The sequence below is a fragment of the Danio aesculapii genome, chromosome 25 (assembly GCF_903798145.1).
Source record: "Danio aesculapii chromosome 25, fDanAes4.1, whole genome shotgun sequence".
Classification (NCBI taxonomy): domain Eukaryota; kingdom Metazoa; phylum Chordata; class Actinopteri; order Cypriniformes; family Danionidae; genus Danio; species Danio aesculapii.
Window position 1 is genome coordinate 14,017,500 of NC_079459.1, and position 21,738 is coordinate 14,039,237.

A 21,738-nucleotide genomic window follows, 5' to 3' on the forward strand; every position below is an offset into this window, starting at 1 on the left:
TAACCCTTTGCTTCTTTTCCAAGTCTTTTAATATAGATGCCATGAGGTTAATGAGGTAATATACAACACGACTGCTTACAAAATAGGCAAAGAGGAATCAATCGGATGGAATGAAGAAACTGCTGTGTAGTGCTCTAGTCGATCACTCTGAATACTGAAAGACAGCAGCAGCTTTAAGGCAAGTGCAATTCAACTTCCATCACAGTGCTCAAGGATGATTGATGTTTTTCTGTTTAGGCAGCACAAATAGACTGAACAATGTGTGCTACATTCTATGTTATAGATCATTCACAATAAGATTCAGCTCTGAAATTAGTAAATTAGTATTCTGGATGAAAAGAGAACTATAGAATTCTATTTTAAACAGGTTTTTTTTTTTGGAAGTAGGTTCATTTTACAAGTCCACTTGAGTTAGTTGAGTTTTAGCATTTTTGAATCCACTCAGCCGATCTTTGTGTCTGACAGGAGCACTTTTATCTTAGCTTAGCATAAATAATTGAATCAGATTAGACCATTAGCATATCGCTTAAAAATATATATATGTATAGTTTTTTTTTTTTTAAGTGTTTTGACTTTCTTAGAAGAGTAATGCCTCATTCACACTAGCAGCGACTTTGTAGCTGCCTGTTGCTCTCGATGGCGACATGCTGCAAACAGGTCTGTGTAGGTCAACAGCACGGAGAATACAACCAGAGGATCACGTGAGGTCTACTGGTGCTTCATTGGCTGTCGCTCAAGAAAGTTGAAGGTTTCTCAACTTTGTCGTGTCACTCGACATGCCCACCTGGTCATCAACAGTCGCTGTTGTTCACGTAGATGGAGGTTGCTGGAAGTCATGGACTCTCTGTTGAAATTTGCTGCTGCGAGTCACTCAGTGTGAATGAGGCTTAACTCAAAAAGAAAACCCCACCCCTACTTAATATTCTGTTTCAACTGGAATTGAAGACGTCCCAGCAAGAGCACTTTTATCTTAGCCTAGCATAAATCATTGAATCAGATTAGACCATAAGAATTTCACTTAAATTATACTCTTTCAAGAAATACAAAAGATGCAAATGGTCTAATCCGATTCAACCATTTATGCTAAGCTAAGTTAAAAAAAACCTCCCATCAGATTCAGAGATCAGATGAATGGATTTAAAAATGGCAAAACTCAATAGTTTAACTGCAGGGGTCTTCTAAAATGAGCCCATTTCCAAAAAAAGTGGCATGTTTGTTTACAAAATCAACATTGAAAGTATAATTCACCCAGATATATTAAAAGTCTGCCATCATTTACTTGTTCAAAACCTGTTTGACTTTCTTTAATTCTATTTTTTTAAAGAACAAATGAAAGTCGAAGGGAACCGAAATGATCTCCATTAACTTTCATTGTATGGAAAAGAAATTTGTCGTAGTTTGTTAAAAATAATTTCTAGTTTCTAATAATTTCACTGAATTATCATCATATGGGTTTGAAAACAAAACATTACGGTGAATTTTAAATCATCTTGCTGAGTTTGACATTTCTCTATCTAAAACATCTATCCACAAGATTGATTTGTCATATAAAAATATCTGTGCCTAATATTCAAGATGTTACCAACAAAAAAAACAATACAGACACCATCTACTAATTTACGTGACCACAAATCATTATGGAAAACATAACTGCTGATGAAGGTCACTGAAGATACATAAAACAATCAAGGTCTAAAAACGATGCAATGGTCGATTCCACAGTCAGTTCCAGTTGAATGTGAGTAGGCAGCGTCTAGCCAAAAATGATGCTGTACAGACTCCATAAGCATAATGGCTGAAGGGTCAATATCTGTAACCTCCTCTGGAACAAGTCCTTGTCCTTAAAGTGATTTATACTATTCAATCTGCTTGGTGCTTTTACTTGGCACTAGGTTCCCCAGGAGAGCCCTCAGCTGTCGAGGAAACAGGACCAGTTTTGGCACCTTCCTCTGAAAATAAAGATTAAATTAGTGTCTATAATGGAAAAAGTTTTTAATGTGTAAATTTTACTGTACTAGGAATGCACCGATATCAACATTTTTGATAATACCACCCACTAAGAAACCAATTGCCAAAGAAATTTTATGTTTAACAGAAGTCTCAAAAAGGCTAAATTTAGGCTGTCAATGAAAATCTAATAGGCGTCTAACAAATAGACCAAAAATAGACTAAACATCATATTCAACAGACTTTACATGTATATGGAATGACAAGTTCTGCACTGTGGCCAGAAGGATTTTGAACCATTCTTGCAGATTAGTGACCAAATAACTACGCAATGCTGGTGGAGGAAAACATTTAACTTGCTCCTCCAAAACACCACAAAGTAGCTCAATAATATTCACATCTGGTTACCGTGCAGGTCATAAGTGATGTTCAATTTCACTTTCATGTTCATCAAACCACTCTATAACCAATCTTGCAGTGTGTGTAGGTGCATTCATTCATTACTGTCTATTTGATGACTAATCTATTTTTTGGTCAAACAGATTTTCACTGACAGCCCAAAATTGTGCCTTATGCTAGTCAAGACATTTATAGATGTTTTTACTCATCTCCAAGGCGTACAGAATATTAAGTAGGGGCAGGGCTTTCTTTCTGAGCATAATTTCCTTGTAGCAAACTAATGATAAGAGGGGTGTGATTGAGAATCTTTCTGGCTAAATCCATCAAACTGACATCAGAGAAAACCGTAGGACCAAATAGTCAGACTTTGAATATTACCAAAACAACCTTTTTTTTCTTAGTGGAATAACTTAGATTAATCTGTTCACATAATGAATAACATTGACTACATTTACATGGACATCATTAATTATTTGTCTTAATCTGTATAAGAAGAAAGTATGATTAAAGTGTATACATGAGTTGCTTTTTGAATGTTCCTTTCATAACCCTGTTTTTCATGTTATAGCACATAATTCGATTAACGTCATTGCGTCACCAGGCTATCCACATTTCCTTCAGAGTTTCGTGTAACTTCGGGTTTTTCATTTTTAATTTGTCGACTTTAACTGCAGTTTGGCACTTTCAATTTCATTCAGGAACATTTTATTCATTCATTCATTCATGCATCTATCTATCGGATAGATCGATAGATTGATTGATTTTCATCCATTGAGTCAAAGACAACAGAAATGTCACTTCCTGATGAATTGGTGGAAACTTCCAAAAAGACAAAATGTCATTTGCTGAGGTCGGAGAAGCCACTGTGAGCCTTTTTTCATTTATTATAAATTATTTGCGCCTTAAAAGATGAAACACAATGAACGCATGGTGACTTTTTGAATATCAAATCATTGAACACCATGAAAGTGGAGAGCAATCCTGCAATGTTTACTGAAAAAAAAAAAATTTTTTTTGACCGAGGAATGACCGAAATAAACATTTTGCATGACAAGGGGGTGAGTAAGTTATCCAAAAAAATGGAAGTGAACTAATTCTTTAACAGAAAAACTTTAACTTTTCCTGGAGATCTTTCCTGCAATATTCAGTTCCGACACACCTATCTGTAGATTCTAATTAGCTGGTTTAGAAGTGTTTTATCAGAGTTGAAGCTGATCTTGCAGGATGGTAAATCTTCAAGAACACAACTTCAAGACGGATCCATCAACCAACCTTTGTCCTTCTTTTCCTGGGTCTCCTCTGCTGCTGTTTTATCAGCTCTGAAGAAGATCCGAGCACTGCTCAGTGAGAAATACAGCAACTCAAACTCCTACAAACAAAGAGAAGATGTCAATAAACAAGGTGACGTTCATTATTGTTGAAGACGATGAAGATGCTCTCATACCTGCAGATATACGTCAAGTCTCTTCTGGGTCAGGTTCATGGTCTGCATGAGCTTCTCATCTTGGCTAGTGGATTGAACGTTCTGCTCCTTCACCACCGCATTCATTTCCTTCACATACTTTTCCCTTACAGCCTGGAACCAGTGGAGGGAGTCAAACTCCTGATACTGGTCTAGAAGCTTCAAGATGTAAGCAACTCCTGGAAAATACGGAAAATGTCTATGAATATTGCAGACAAGAGCACTGACTGCCACAGATGGGTAATCTCGCTTCTCCATGGCGTTTTAGTTGTGACAAAAATAAACGTCCAAATTTAGGGGGGCCAAAGGGGGTTGGGGTTAAGCTTGTTGACACTGGGGCACTGCCCCCCTCCCCTGCCCTTTTGTTAATATTAGGAGAAATATCATCTGCAATGAATCACTCTTTTGAATCTCTAAAACCTTCAGAATTTTTAAGAAGCTGCTTCTCTGCAAACACCCAACTACACCAAAAAAATTAAACGGTTAGTTCACCCAAAAAAGAAATATCTGTTTTTTAATGAAACCCTTGTCATTCATTCCAATCCAATCATTCAAAAAAAAAAAAAAAAAACCTATTAAATACAATGATGAGAGAGAGAGAGAGAGGGATCCAAAATATATTTTATAAAATATCATTTGTGTTCTGAAGATGAATGAAGGTCTTAGGGGTTTCGGAACTACATGAGGACTGAGTAATCAATATCCAAATGTAGATTGTTGGGTGAACTGATATTTAACCCAATGCACAGACATTTCCAAAGCGATGAATTGCTTCATTCCTATTCTATATGTTGTTTTGGATAAAAGTGTCTGTTAAATACTTAAAGGCACAATAGATTGTGTTATACTGAAAATCTTTTGGCATCTTGATAGCGATCATTAAATGAAGTGGTCCAAATGTATTAACATCTATTTTAATATCCTGTGGAAGCTTTAGGACCAAGAAAAGTTTGTCCAATCAAAACATTTGGCCCGAACATTACAATTGGCTGTCCAACCTTGCCTGTCAAAATATGCAAAACTCTGTGTACCCTGTTCACGCAGAAAGGTTTACGTCATTGGTGTGTTCACGGACACGGTTCAGGGCAGACAAATATCGACAACCTGCTGTTAAGTGAATGTTATGTGATTGATGTTGTCTAGTGCGCGTTTATAAAGTGTGGTTTTGGAGGGCGATTTGTAGAGTAAAATGTAGGCTTATCAGTGAAAATCTCGTTACGTAGTGTGTTGTTAGGACATGAGGTTATAATGTAACCTACTAACCTAATGTTTACGTTCGTAATATTTATATTATTTGCTAATTAATAACCTCCTGTGGAACTCTGAATCTGCGTCTCATTTCAGAGTCTGCTACTGTCCACTGAAGGTCGCATTTCAGTTACTGACGCATGCTTTGAGAGTCTTTCTGACTGAATGAATTAAATATACTGTTTCCCACCAAGGCAACACAATTGGCTAAAGTGGCAGTGGGCAGGTTAAAAGAACAGAAACAAAGACAGCGTTCTGGCATGGAAAGGACATTTCCAAAGCAGAATATCTGACTTCAGCATTGTTTTTCAGATAGACAAGAATGTTCACTTTGCATTTTTCTTAAATATCTACAAACATATCATGGCATTTTTATGCTTTAGAAGAGTCAAAAACTTGCATACAGCACCTTTAACATGACGTTTTATGTAAATGTTTAATAAAGGGTTCCCACTCTTTAATGAACAGCAGATTCAATGACATTTTAAAGCACCATTCATTTCAAATCAAGCACCCTTTTTAATTCCACCAGAATATGTAGCACCATGAAAGTCCTTACTGCACTTAACATTTCACTTACACTTCATATGTAGACTTAAATGTCTGAGTAATGATGATGTTTTCAATGTGTCATTTTTAGAAAATCTGACCGTTTTTAAGTCATGTTCAAAGAACTTCAGTAAAATTTGATACTGGTAATATTCAAATGAGGTTTCTGAAATGTTGATAAAATACAAGATTTGAATGTAAGATTTTTAAATGAAGAAATCCACCAAGTTCTAATCAAACCTTTAATTTAATAAACAGTTGTAGTTAAATAAATCAATGGAGCACAACCATGCAACAAAACTCAGATAAGCTTGGAAGAAACAAAGCTTGAAAGAATAAATTACGTTGTTGTTTTCAGCGACATGCTTCAGCCACTATTTAAACGTATCTTTCTTTAACCAGGAGTACGCAAACTTACATTTTCCCATTTTGCCTTCTGTTTCGCTCTATGGTTTAGCTACATATGGAGAGCGTCACATCACCTTCCCACATTTGTCGCAAATTACATGACATCACCTGGATGGATGAGCTTGGCTGGATGCGCCCTAGCCAGTGGCTCTTCTAGACCAGAGTAATTGGAGGGGCCGGGCAGGGGCACTTAAACATCACAAACTACTATAACAATTATTCAAAGTCATTTTTTTACATGCATCACTCTGCAGTCTTCACAAACAAGCTAATTAACTTAAACTCAAATAAATCCTCCATGTTAATTTATTTGACAAGTAACTTTGTATTATAGTGAATAACACATTTCTAACATTCAAGTACATCAAGGCACATTTTTACACCTGTAAACTTTAACAGATACAGTTGAAGTCCATTTTTTTGCCCTCCCGTTAATTTAAATTATGTTTTCCAAGTGATCTTTAACAAACCAAAGACATTCTCACAGTATTTCTTATAAAACAAAAAGAATTCTTCTGGAGTCATAAGAAGTCTTATTTCTTACAGTTTGTATTGAATAAAATTATTTTAATAATAATAATAATAAAACTATTTTAAGGTCAGTATTATTAGCCTCCTTAAGAAACATTTACTGTATATTTTTGAGTGTCTGCACAACAAACCAAGTTATTATACAATAACTTGACTAATTATTCTTACTTTACTAGTTAACATAACCTAGTTAAGTCTTTGAATTACACTTTAATCTGAATACAACTATCTTGCAAAATAACTAGTAAATATTATGCCCTAACTCTCACCATGGGAAAGACAAAAAAGTAGTTATTAAAAAATGAGTTAAACTATTATGTTTAAAAATGTGTTTTAAATAGTGATGTGTTTGAAGACTCGTGCTTTATGTCTCTACTAAAAAAAAACAATGAATGAAATTACAGGAGTTGAATATGACTTTTACATGAGCATGACTAAAAACTAAATGTTCTCAATGTGTTACATCTGTTCTCCGGTACTTCCTGGCTGTTTGTAAATTCAAGACTGCATAACGTATAACTGTGTACACTCAATTTCTGATTAATAATAGCCTCTGCATAGCCGAGAATTTCCTATATTAAAAGTTTTAAATCTCTATGGAAAACAAAATTCTAATATAATCAACAGTGGACATTTTAATAGTGTTTCACAACATGAGAATGACTGAAGTTGAATCTTTCTATTACCTGTGTGCTGTGTCAATTTGGGGCTTAACTTTTGACGAATGAGGAAAACTGATGTGCTGATTTTTCCCTTGATGAAAGTCAAGGAAAGCAGAGAGAGAGAGAGTGCGAGCGACACAGAGAGCACGTGAGAGAGGCCTCAGTCATATCTCTGTCTGCCACAGATGGGTAATCTCGCTTCTCCATGGGTTTTAGTTGTGACAAAAATAAACGTCCAAATTTAGGGGGGGCCAAAGGGGGTTGGGGTTAAGCTTGTTGACACTGGGGCACTGCCCCCCCCTCCCCTGCCCTGTTGTTAATATTAGGAGAAAAATAAATATATTTATGCTTTTTTGAAGTCAAACACTATGGACAACGCTTGAACAAAATTTAAGAGCTCGTAAAAGCTCTTATTAAGACTTTTTCTCATAATTGATGATTAAAAGACCCCGCGCACACTCTGGTTCCATTTTTTGACAGCAGCACAGTACAATTGCTGAAATAACACCATGAACCAATTTAATTTCAAATTTGTTTTAAAGAGCCCATATTATGGGTTTTTGAAAATGCCCTTCCATGTAGTGTGTAACACAGCTCTAAGTGAAGTGAAATATCCAGCTAAGGCTTAAATCTGTAAGTGTACAGTGTTTAAAACTATTGATTCATCTATAAAAGAGTCGACTCATAGTGCTTCAAACGAGTCGTCTTGATAACGAGTCATTAGGTGTTTCGCGATGACGCAGCCACGAAACACAAGCCTCGCCAGTAGTTACGCACGCAAACCAGGGAGATTTGAAACCTGCGGCCCCGCCCACTAACACAGAAAAAACACTAGACACACACACACACAGACGCCGCCGGTCCAATGAAGTCACGCTGTGCTCAGATGGATAATATTGACAGTCTCTACCCAAAGATGAAACTGTGAAGAGTCAGTGGTTGAGGTTTATTCACTAGTGTAAGTAAGTGCGATTAAAATTGTTGCCTCGTTTACTCTAGCTTGCAAATTATGTATTTATTGTGTTTTGTTACTTGTTAACCTGGTACAGTACACGCCGTTACTCTTTATATTCTCTTATCACATGTAAGCCACGTTAAAAACGCGACGCGTGCCGCTTTGTTTACGGATTTAAAGTTAAAGGCTTTTGTGAGCTCGCGTTCCACTGCTGTTTGTCGTTGCTATGGCGATCGTAAGCTAGGAGACAGGAGACTCGCGTCACTTTCCCTAGTTTTTCTGAGGAGCGTTGTGTGTGTGTGTGTGAGAGAGAGAGAGAGAGAGAGAGAGAGAGAGAGAGAGACTCGCGTCGCTTTCCCTAGTTCTTCTGAGGAGCGTTGTGTGTGTGTGTGAGAGAGGGAGAGGGAGAGGCTAGGAGACTCGCGTCGCTTTCCCTAGTTCTTCTGAGGAGCGTTGTGTGTGTGTGTGAGAGAGAGAAAGAGAGAGAGAGAGACTCGCGTCGCTTTCCCTAGTTTTTCTGAGGAGCGTTGTGTGTGTGTGTGTGTGTGAGAGAGAGAGAGAGAGAGAGAGAGAGAGACTCGCGTCGCTTCCCCCAGTTCTTCTGAGGAGGGTTGTGTGTGTGTGTGTGAAAAAAGCCTTACACTATGAAGCGCGTGTGCACTGTGACTACTTTTATATAGTTGATTACCAGCTGGGCATTTCACTCTGTCTCGTGCTGAAGGCTGTCACTGTCGACCAATCGCAGCAGGCTGTCATCGGTCCAATTAGCGCAGATTAGCTTCGCGCTGAGGAGGTGTTTGGGAACAAATGAATCACTGAACGATTCATATGGGAGTCGCTGGTATAATTAGGTAAAAATAAATGCAGATTATAAGACCATAAAAGTGTTTTATGACCTTGCATGCATATTAGACTGTTGTTGGAGACCCTTACAACCTAAATATGACCCTATTTCATGTATAATATGGGCTCTTTAAGTAGTTTCAAGGACCTATAAAGGGGAAAACTGAACATTTTCCCTGGATGTTGGTAACAACCAAAGAAATCCATATATGCAAAGAATACAAATCTTATTAGCTTACAAATTTAGTTGTGCGTAATAAAATTCATTGATACAAGGAAAAAGTATTGAACACATGAAGAAAGGCAGGTGTAGGAAGGCAGTGAAAGTCCAGACAGCAGCTGAAATCTCTCACTAGTTATTCAGCAAGCCTCTACCCTTTCTCATTGTAAATTAATATCAGCTGCTTCAGTCCAACATCTACATTAGCAGGAGGATGAAGATGAAACCATAGTGGACATTTCAGTAAGACAATGATACAAAACACAGCCAAGGAAACTGGTAGAATGGCCCAGCCAATCACCTGACTTCAATAGAGAATACAAAATAAAGATCAGATTTGATAGAGACCCACAGGACCATCAAGATTTTTACACTCTGTTGAAGTGAAAAGTCTCATCCAAGCAATTCATGTGACTTCATTCTCCATATGAGAGGTGTCTTTAAGCTGCCATCACCAAAAGACCTTTTATATAAAGTATTAAAAACATTTCAGTAGTTCAGTACTTTCTCCTTGTGAGTTTTTTGTTTGGTTTTATTTTTATGTTTGTATTGTTTGGGTTTTTCCCAAAATCTGGTTCAATTCTGTCAACAGCTCCTTTAGAAATATTATTCCCAGGAAAATAAATAAAAATATCGAATATAGAATAGAAATATAAATACTTTCCAGGCCTTGAATTCATAGGTCTGAAATTTAAGTACTTTCAAGAAATGTGGGAACCCTGTTAATATGACGTTTCAACCATCTTGAACACAAAGCCATTGACTGACATACCCATGGCGAAACCATCGTCTGTAAACGCAGCTCCCACTTTATTCTTCTTGTTCAGCTTTTCTTTGCAGCTGATGGAGTGTTCCACGAAGTTTACGGTCTGGGAGGGAGAACAGAAATAACGTTATGCAAGAGAAACAGCAGTCAACAGAAGATTTCCACATCAGAGAGCCGAAGACGCACCAGAGGAGGAACAATCATGTAGAAGTTCCTCAAGTGCATGTTCTTGACGCTGCGAAACTCTGGTGCAAAAACCCCCACCAGCATCTTGAAGTACTCAGTTCCTTCGGCAGAGTTGCTGGTCAGGTCGCTTAGCACACAGTCCAGTTGGCTAAAAAGATATATTATTATTATTATTAATAAATATTTGCATTATTATTATTATTAATATTTGCATTATTATTATTAACTTCTGAACGTAATCAGAGGAGCCTGATAGAAAATGCTCATTTACAAGAAAAGAGGTTTTGCATCCGAACTCTTCATATGTTTTTATTGTGTTTTATTAATGTTCTTGTTATTATATGTATCTTTTTATGAGTTATTGTTTTGAATAATATAAATAATTATTTATTTAATAATGAATCATTATTGTTATTTAAACTTTATCATGATGAGTAATTAATACTAAACCCTGATTATTATGTATTTATTGTGATTGTCATTTATTAGTGTAATGTTTTTATGTGCTTTAGTAATGTTCTTATGTTATATTTATATTTTGTATTCATTAATTATTGTTATGAATAATATGAATAAATACTGACGCCTTATTTAATTATGAATTATTGTTATTGCTATTCTGTTCTTGTTATTATTTTATTATTCATGCAGCGATAACTAATAAATACTCAAACCTGATTATTATTATTATTTATATTATTAATATATTTATTGTGATTGTCATTTATTAATGTAATATGTTTTTATTGTGTTTTATTAATGTTCTTGTCATTATATTAACCATTTTTGTATTCATTAATTATTGTTATGAATAATATGAATAATTATTGATGCTTTATTTCAAAATGATTTCTTGTTATTAATATTGTTTTTGTAATTACTATTATCTTTGATGCAGCGATAACTTATAAACATTAAAACCTGATTAGTATTATTATTATTATTTTACATTATTAATGTATTTATTTTGATTGTCATTTATAAATGCATAAATGTTTGTTTTTATGAATTATTGTTGTGAACAATATAAATAATTATTGATGCTTTATGTAATAATGAATTATTGTTATTGCTATTATTGTTGTTTTTGTTATTTTATTATTTTTCATGTAGTGATAAATAATAAATATTAAAACCTGATTATTATTACTATATATTATTAATGTATTTGTTTTTGACTGTCATTCATTAATGTAATGTTTTTATTGAGTTTTAATAATGCTCTTGTTATTATATAGATTTTTTGGTATTTATGAATTATTGTTATGAATAATATGAATAATTATTTATGCTTTATTTAATAATGAATTCTTGTTATTGCTATTAATATTGATTTTATTATCTTTCATGCAGCGATAACTAATACTAAAACCTTATTATTATTATTAATGTATCTATTGTGACTATTTTATCGATGAATACAATATATTTTTATTTAGTTTTATTAATGTTCTTGCTAGTATCCTACTTATTTGTATTTATGACTTATCATTGCTCATTGCTATCAAATTATTTTTAATCATTGTTGCAGCATGGTTTAATAATATTATTTAGTATGCATTGTATTTACTATTAATGACAAATTATTGTGTAATATTATTGTTCATAACTATCATTACCGTCAATGTTTTTTTATTTAATTATCGACGCTTTATATATTTCATTTTGGATTACTCTTTGTTGCTATTGATATTGTTTTTGTTACTATTTTATTATCGTTCATGCAGCGATGATTAATAAATACTAAATCCTGATTACTATTATTATTATTAATGTATCTATTGTAATTATTTTATTCATCAATACAAGGTTTTTATTTAGTTTTATTAATTTTCCTGTTATCATATTTAACTTATTTGTATTTATGATTTAGGGCAACGCAGTGGCGCAGTAGGTAGGTTCGAGCCTCGGCTGGGTCAGTTGGCGTTTCTGTGTGGAGTTAGCATATTTTCCCTGCTTTTGCTTGGGTTTCCTCCGGGTGCTCTGGTTTTCCCCACAGTCCAAAGACATGCGGTACAGGTGAATTGGGTAAGCTAAATTGTTCATAGTGTATGTATGTGTGCGAATGAGTGTGTATGGGTTTCCCAGTGATGGGTTGCAGCTGGAAGGGCATCCGCTGCGTAAAAAACATATGCTGGATAAGTTGGCGGTTCATTCTGCTGTGGCGACCCCAGATTAATAAAGGGACTAAGCTGAAAAGAAAATGAATGAATGAATGAATGAATATTTATGATTTATTATTTCTCCATTTTGTTATATTTTATCATCATTGTGCAGTATTGTTTACTATTATTATTATATTAACGTATTAACTTTTTTTAAATTTATGATTTATCATAGCCATTTTATTATATTTTAATTTATCATCGTTACAGCATTTGTATTATTATTATTATTAAAGTTTTAAAATTATTTATTTTTAATTGTTCTAATTTTAAGATTACAATATTGTGTGTATTGTTTTCAATATCAATTTATTCATTCATTTTCTTTTCAGCTTAGTCCCTTTACTAATCCGGGGTCGCCACAGCGGAATGAACTGCCATCTTATCCAGCAAGTTTTTACGCAGCAGATGCCCTTCCAGCCGCAACCCATCTCTGGGAAAATGGATTTAATCATTATTTTCAAATAAATGACAAACGTTTCATGGCTTAATTGTAATACTAGCCTTGGCTGTTTACTTTATTTATTTATTTTTTTATTAATTTCCGTGGCTCTTAGTATGCCGGTTAATGCACTTTTTCGAATTTTCCTTGCCAATCTTAGCCAATCGTAATAGTTTTTGGGTCAATTTTGAATTTCCACAACCAGCGCAGAGCCACAGGGGTTAAGGAGAGGCTGGCTTGACCTCCCCGCAGATCCAGTTGACTTTTTAAATTCATCATTTGTTTTTATTAAATTTAATTAATGGTTTCCCATATCGTTTACAATCTGGCATGTGATAAGGATGCTGATTAAGTGACATGAGGTGATATCCAGTACCTGCCGGCTTTTTGGGTCTCTTCAGAAAGGCCTTCCTCTTTCACCAGCTCCTCAAAGTTCACAATGTCCTCTAGATCAGGAACAAACCTGGAAGACATTTCAGCGTGAATACCATGCTAAATACTTCGTAAAAAGACTTTTATAATGTTCATACCCTCTGTGTGTAATGTGTGTATAGATATTTAAAGGGACAGATCACCCAAGAATGAACATTCCCTCCCTCTTTACTCACTTCTGAACTTTTATGAGGTTCTGTCTTCTGCTGAACACAAAACAAGACATTCTTGTTGAACGAAGCAGCCATGGGCTTCCATAATAGGAACAAAAACACAATTGAAGTCACAGCTGTTGTTTTTCCAACATTGTTCAAAATATCTTCCTTTGTGTTCAACAGAGGAAAGAAACTCATACAGGTTTGGACAAGTGTAAATGATGACGGAATTTAAATTTTTACACTGTAAAAAGGGATTTGTTGGCTTTACTTAATAAATTGAGTTAGCCTGTTACATTCAAATTATTAAGCAAACAAACTATGTGCAATTTAAGTTAAGTTGACTTTAAAGTAAAGTAACTAATCCATTTTTAAACTTAAAGAAAGATAAATATGGATTTAAAATGAAAGACAATTACCTTTAATTAATTTAGGAGTGTTAGGTTAAACAATAAGTAAATTTGACATGATATTGACAAGTTAATTGTTAATTGATATAAGATAGTAAAATTTACTTCCAATGAGTTTGTGCAAATTATTACAAGGATTTTTAAAGTGTTAAGTGTATGGGGTGGCACACAGCAAGAAGGTTGCTGGTTCGAGCCTCAGCTGGGTCAGTTTCATTTCTGTGTGGATGTTTGCATGTTTTCCCCATGTTGGCATGGGTTTCCTCCGGGTGCTTCGGTTTCCCCCACAAGTCCAAATACATGCGCTATAGGTGAATTTGGTAAGCTAAATTGTCCGTAGTGTATGTGTGTGAACGAGGCCCTGTTTACACTAGTATGTTTTAGTTTTAAAACGGTGTTTTAGAATGAAAACCATCCACGTTCACACTAGCGTTTTACCCAGCATTTCAGTTCTGCGTCTACATTACACAGCTGAAAACGCACATCACGTCACCACACACACACACACTCTTAGTTTACACTAATTCTAAAACGTATTAGTGTAAATGGGGCCTGTGTTTTTATGGGTGTTTCCCAGTGATGGATTGCAGCTGGAAGGGCATCCGCTGTGTAAAACATATGCTGGATAAGTTGGCAGTTCATTCCACTGTGTCGACCCCTGATTAATAAAGCGACTAAGCCGAGAAGAAAATGAATGAATGAATGTACAGTGTGGGTGAACTATCCCTTTAAGACATTATATATGTAGTAATAATCAATTATTAGGATGCTATAGGTATTAATGTTTGTGTATAGTAAAGGTGATGCTCAACCTAATAGCGCTGCTGCAGCAGTGCAGGCCTCCTGAGCGAATCATGCGCACATAACCCATCGCATTGCCTGGAAGACAAGATAGATAACTGAATTGACTGCTTTAATTTTTGTTATATGAGTGCATAGAGACGCTTATTTAGCTGAAAGTATCTAGCAGTACACACGTAATCTATTTCTAAATCAAGTTTTTGAGATTTTCAACTAAATTTTTATGGGTTCTGCTTTAGTGTTTTAAAGTTTGCATGAACCAGAAGTTGTTGAGACTTTAATTTCAGTATGTTGATGTACTTCTAACTGAAACTGTATATTACGTAGTGGGCAGGGATTTTTTTTGCGCATCATTCCCTCATAGCAAACTAACGGTTAGAGGAGCGTGGTTAAGAATATGGTGGCTGTTGAAGTCGTCAAACTGATGTCAACAGAGAAGAACTGCCACTCCAAACGCAAAAGATTGATTGAAGATTATTATTATTTTTTTATTTCTGTGTATTAACTTGCACAGCTTTATCGTTCACTTAAAGAACAACGTAAGCTAGAAAAATAAACATTATACATTTTGATTTCACACAAACTTGGAATATTTCTTTAATATCAAACTAACATGTCTAATCATTTTTGTTAAACTATGTATTTTCCTAATTTCTGAGTCGCTTCATGATTCTTTTTTTTCTAACATTTGTTAGAGATGATTCAAAACTATTTTGGGTGCTGTGTAATATTGCACCAGTTGCAGCTATAACATGGCAGCAAAGTACCTTGTTAATTACGCTGGACGAAAGTAGATTTCCTAGCCCTATCTGCAACTATTCATTTTCCATCTGTCTTAGTACACGATGTAACTACAGAAGCATAAAACTTTTTAAAAGGAAAAATCTCTGAGCACTTTTGAGTGAGATGCTAATTGTCTAATCTGATTCAATGATCTATGCTAAGCTATGCTAAAAGTGCTCTCGCCTGACCTGGAGATCGACTGAATGGATTCAAAAAATGGTAAAGCTTAACTGTTTAACTTTAGGGGACTTAAAATAAGCCTTTTTTTGTGAAGTGTTCCTTAAAGCATCCCAACATGTACAACAAAGTTGACAATAAGATAACAGAAAAGATTCCTAGATGTGTTTAAAATCCTCTTACCGATCTGACTGATTAGCTGTCTGAACTGGTCCAGGTAGCTCTGACCATCTGGAGTAAGACCCAACTTCCTGATACCACGGTTGAACTTCTCTGCTCGCTCAAACGGGTACTAAACAGCACACATGTCAACATAAAGTAATATCGCTTAAACAAAAAATGAGACTACAACGGAGACCAAATTACCTTTTGGTCGGTTTGATCCTTGGTTTCCCTAAAGAATCGGATGTCTTTGATGAGTCTGGATTTGATGTGCTCGTCGTACATGAACTGACTGAAAATGTAGAACTTCTTGCGAAGGAACTGATATGTGAAATTCACCTGAGGAGAAATAAAGATGGTACAAGTACAAGTGGAAAAATGTATCAGTTAACCGGTTAAATTGGTTCACAAATCACACCTGATAATCCATTAGTGAACTGGACAGACACGATTGCATGCGTTCTCAAGTCAAAAAACTCATTGATTCAAATGATCCTGTCAAAGTGATTCTACAGTTAATGACTAACTCATATTTATATTTTCCCCTAATTAGTTTTTTTATAATAATTATTTTCAGAGTTTTCACCTTTAATGTACAGAACAGTGGAGATTACGAGCAGGAAAGTGAGGGGAGCAGAGAAAGAGGAAGGATCAGCAAAGGACCTCGAGCCGGGAATCGAACTTGTGTCACCTTGAGTACTTCTTTGCTATATGTTGACGCACTAACCACTAGGCTATAGGGTTGTTGTGATACCATTAATTAATCTTACGATACTATATCAGCTGAAGTATCACGATATCAAGTAGTATTGCGATACTGTAATTCATAACTGGGATACTGTAATTCATAACCTAAAATGTATTCATTATTTTTGTTTATTTAGTAGACAACTGACCAACAAAAATACATTACAATAAAGGTACAAATTATACCGAATGAAATTTGTTACAAAAGCATTTTTTCCTAAATAAATAGCCTATATGAAGTGGTCAAAATTTGTTTCATTGATTCCTGTTGCTATTTTGGGTTTTTCATCAATTTTTTTTCCAGTCTTATCAGGTAACAATCCAAAGTAATTCAAAAATTCACTTTGTGAGTCGTTCTTTTAAAGAGATTGTTGCAGTTTTTGTAGCTACTAAATCATATTGACAGGAACAGAAATGAATCGATTCAGATGTGTTCAAACTGAAGCCTTAGAAAATGTGCAATAGGCTACCATAAAAGGTGCGAATTCTACACAGTTTTGCAAACTTAAAGGCACAGACTATTAAGCAGACGATACTGCCATTTACAAACTACAGTGGTGCCACTGGTATTTTGGAGCCATAGTATTGGTAAACCGTGCAACCCTACTAGGCTATTGGCGCTGACCCCCAATTTCTGTTTAATGGAAAGAAGATTCAGCACATTTCTAATAACGGATTTATTTTACCTTTGCCATGACAGTACATAATATTTTACTAGATATTTTTCCAGACACTAGCATTACACTTAAAGTAAAGATTGAAGGTTTAGCTAGGTTCATTCGGCAAGTTAGGGTAATTAGGCAAGTCACTGTATAATGATGGTTTGTGCTGTAGACAAATGAATAAAAATATTGTTTAAAGGGGCTGAAAATATTGACTGGTTCCCTCGATAAAATTCCCATAGGTTTTTCAAGATTGCAAATAATAAGGTCTGTGTTCAAACACAGTTCATTACACTTACACGTTTTGTCCAGCCGGATAATCCTCAAACGAAAATACAACTTTTCACACTTTTGGATCTTAAATGCAAACGCAAGAATTGAAAAGCTAACATTAGGCTATACACGGACTACAGTGCCTTCGGGCGCTCGCCTGTGACCTCAGCACCACCCTGCTACAGACAACTTCATTCATTCATTTTCTTTTCAGCTTAGTCCCTTTATTAATCCGGTGTTGCCACAGCGGAATGAACCGCCAACTTCTCCAGCATATGTTTTACGCAGTGGATCCCCTTCCAGCTGTAACCCATCTCTGGGAAACATCCATACACACTCATTCACTATGGACAATTTAGCCTACCCAATTCACCTGTACCACATGTCTTTGGACTGTGGGGGAAACCGGAGCACCCGGAGGAAACCCACGCGAATACAGGAAGAACATGCAAACTCCACAAAGAAACGCCAGCTGACTCAGCCGAGGCTCGAACCAGCAACCTTCTTGCTGTGAGGCGACAGCACTACCTACTGCTGCCCTACAGACAACTTTTCAAGCTTAATTTTAGAAATATTGTCCATGGCAAAGATTTAATCTCTCGGTTTATTATATTATAATCCACGCTATATATTATAAACAAATAAATACGCAAAAACACATCTGTATATACGTACATGCCTTTTGGATAGTTTTTTGCATGAGAAAAAATAAATTTTGTTTTGCTTTACGGTTGTTGTAAAAGTTTTACAACTGTATAAAAGTACCTACATAGTATTATATTAAGACATATTTAAATAAGTGTATCACTCGCATGCATACAGCCCGCTTACCTTAGTAACAGACAGAAATGAGGCGTGAGGGACAATATGCCTGCTAGTTGCATCACGGATAGAGAACAACATTTAATGTTATATTTTTTGTCACGAAGTACAGCGAAAAGCAGCCCACACAGTCACATATGCTATACATTTTAAGGAGTGTAAATATTTGAGTTATAAAACAGTTATATCTGTTATCACCTCGATGATGTATAATGTCTACGACACTGCCTGTAGTCCCATTTAGCAACATGATAGCAACCATCTTTTTAAAGAAGCGTAACCGATTTTTAAAAATCGAGAGTGTGATGTTACTGATGTGTTTTATGTCATAGAACAAAATAAAAAGTATCTTGAGTTTGTGTAAGCCACAAACATTATTTAAGCGATTTAACCTGAAATCCCATTCAAAAAACCCATTGACTTTTTGGTGGGGGAACCAGAACTGCTAAAATGCTATCTCGCTTCCAGGTTTTTGCATACAAATTGTTGTCATAGTTCCTCCATTCTCATAGTCTTCATTGTATAAATAATTAAACACAATTAATATTTGTTAAAGTAGCAAACTTTATAATTTCTTGTGTGATCAAATGGTTTAAATTCACTTGAAATCGCTTGACATCCTGCAATGTTACTATTGCAGATTTGCACATTGAGATGCTGAAACGATATATTGTACGGCCCTACTTCAACTGTATACAGTATAACAAGTTTTGCAGCATACTTTCTTAAAATTCGAATGATTCTGTGGGTATAATGGAGGGCTTTACTGTTTTGATTTTGAGAAAAGAGGATCCTGACAGGATTTCTACAAACCGTTGTGTTCATGATACCGGTTCCATGAGTTCGAATGGAGTTGGCGATATGGCGGATGTTTATGGTGTTTAAGTGTTTGTTGTTGCTGGTCCTCTCAATGAAGATCTAAAACACAATACAGAAGATGTATTACAGATAACAAGCACACAAAGCATAGCACTTATAGAGCAATAACCTCAGAGGTAAAGCCTTACCTGGTTGTTTAGGTTGTAAAGGTAGCGAGACACAAAGACGTGAATATTCCTCATGATCTCCAGGACGTCCAGCCCCTAGAAGACACTCAACTATGACATCATGTTGAATGTAACATAGTTCTTGAGAGGATCTGTTGTGTCACACACCTGTTCCAGAGTTTGGCTGGGAAGATGAGCCTCGGTCATGACCAAACCGTAGCGTTGGGTTGCTAGGTTCCTCATCTCACTGTACGTCGCCCAATCATGAAGAGCCACGGTCGTCAAGTTGTAAAATGTCTTGTCTAGATAGTGAGTCACATAGGCTGCAGGAGATAGAAGATTTGATCAGAAATAAACCTAAACGATAGGACATCATGAGCCATGAACATTTAAAGTTGAATATCCCCAGATAAATAAGTAACTCACTTAATCAATCAATCAATCCATCCATCCATCCATCCATCTGTCAATCTGTCTGTATGTCTATTTGTCCATCTGTCTATGTCCATCCATCATCCTCCCATCCATCCATCAATCTATCTGTTTGTCTATATTTCCATCTATCTATTTGTCCATATGTCCATCTATCTATTTGTCCGGTTATCCATCCATCCATCCATCCATCATACATCCATCCATCCATTTGTTCATCTATGTCCATCCATCATCCACCCATTCATTCATCCGTCCATCAATCTATCTGTCTGTTAATATATCCGTCTATCTATTTGTCCATTTATACATCCATCATCCATTCATCAATCCATCTGTCTATACGTCCGTCTATCCATCCATCTTTCCATCCATCCGTCTATTTATGTCCATCCATCATCCTATACTTTTTTTCTGTGTTGTGACTGCACAGCATCAAGTTATCTTGAGCTGTGTACTTATGTCTGTAATTTGTGTGTGTGTGTGTGTGTGTGTGTGTGTGTGTGTGTGTGTGTGTGTGTGTGTGTGTGTGTGTATAGCATTCGGATTCTGGCACTGGGTGACTGTGGTTACAGTTTTGTCAGGATTCGGATGTTCATGCTCCATGTCTGTTTGTCTGCTGTTTGTTTGGTATTTGGCTTTTGCCAGGGATTCCTGATCATGTCTTTGCATGTAGTTGTGTTGCAGCTGCATGTTTTGTTTAGTTTGTCTTTTGCATTGGCTCTTTCTTGTCTGTGCTTTCGTTTTGTGTTTAGCACATGGCTTGTGTTGTGTCTTTTACCATGTGCTCATTTGTCTATTAGTCAGACTCCGCCCGTCTTGTTACCTGTTCATTTTGTTAACTTGTTTCACCTGAGCTCCTCGTTTAGGGCTTTGTTTGCTCCATTTATTCTACCAGTTTGCTTTTGTCTGTGCTGATTCGTTTCTTATGTTACGTGTCGTTTGATGCCTGTCTGTTTTTCTGCCCAGTTTGGTTTTTTATTTTGTTTTACTTAAAATTACTGATTACCCCACCATGGGTTTTTTATTTTTTTCCAGCCCTGTTGGCCTCTGGTCTCTGGGTCCAGTTTTTTGTTCCTAATTAAAAAAAAGTATATTTTTTATTTCTGATCTCCATCTGGGTTCTGTCCACACACCTGAAACATCCACCCATCCATCAATCTATCTGTCTGTCTGTCTATATATCTGTCTATCTATTTGTCTGTTTATCCATCCATCCATCCATCTATGTCTATATATCCGTCTATCCATGTCTGCTTTTCCATCCATCCATCGGTCTATATGTCCGTCTATCCATCCATCCATCCATCTGTCTATTTCTGTCCGTCTATGTCCATCCATCATCCACCCATCAATCTATCTGTCTGTCTATATATCCGTCTATCTATTTGTCCATTTATCCATCCATCCATCTATGTCTATATATCCGTCTATCTATGTTCGCTTTTCCATCCATCCATCCAGGTCTTTTAGCGGAATAGAAATATATATATATATATATATATATATATATATATATATATATATATATATATATATATATATATATATATAGTAGGGGTGTGACGAGACGCCTACTCCATGAGACGAGACACGAGATTGGGTTCACGAGAACGAGACGAGGTTTAGTCTTTTATTCAACTGAAAAAAAAGACAAATTCCATAATTATTTAGGCAAAAATCTACTTGTAATGAATGTTATTATACTTCTATTTTAAAGAATTTTTTGCAGTAAAGGACATGCAAACACTGCAAAATATTTTGCCAAAATGTGAATGGGAGACTGTCTTTTATATATAATTTTAAATATTAGCAAAACAATTGCTAATATATGACTGGGGGAAGAAAAAAAATAAAAAAAATAAATAAATAAATAAAAAAAAAATATCACAAAATGCAAAACAACTTAGGTTTTATTTTTAACTGTAATGAATGGTATTTTATTTCTATTTTAATGAAATTTATGTCTTAAAGGACAATCAAACTCTGCTAAATATTTACCTACAAACTCTACTGACTGACTTCACATGAGAAATCAAACTCCTTTTTGTGCTTTGACATGCACTGTCAACCCTGGGACCTTATACAGACAGGTGTTCAATTCAATTCAATTCAC

At 35.6% G+C, this 21,738-nt stretch overlaps 1 protein-coding gene across 1 annotated transcript in view; it reads right to left on the reverse strand.

Annotated features, from left to right (window-relative positions):
- Positions 1-6: 6 nt before the first annotated feature.
- washc4 (WASH complex subunit 4) overlaps positions 7-21,738 on the reverse strand; it is a 45,616-nt gene continuing 23,884 nt past the window's right edge. The window contains exons 22-33 of the mRNA XM_056452429.1: positions 19,359-19,513; positions 19,212-19,286; positions 19,018-19,122; positions 15,905-16,039; positions 15,722-15,830; positions 14,590-14,656; positions 13,160-13,246; positions 10,177-10,324; positions 9,997-10,093; positions 3,791-3,987; positions 3,619-3,715; positions 7-1,949 (exon numbers count right to left, since the gene is read on the reverse strand). Of these exons, the coding sequence (XP_056308404.1) occupies positions 1,879-1,949; positions 3,619-3,715; positions 3,791-3,987; positions 9,997-10,093; positions 10,177-10,324; positions 13,160-13,246; positions 14,590-14,656; positions 15,722-15,830; positions 15,905-16,039; positions 19,018-19,122; positions 19,212-19,286; positions 19,359-19,513 (1,343 nt within the window). The 3' untranslated portion in view covers positions 7-1,878. The remainder of the gene's footprint in view (positions 1,950-3,618; positions 3,716-3,790; positions 3,988-9,996; positions 10,094-10,176; positions 10,325-13,159; positions 13,247-14,589; positions 14,657-15,721; positions 15,831-15,904; positions 16,040-19,017; positions 19,123-19,211; positions 19,287-19,358; positions 19,514-21,738) is intronic.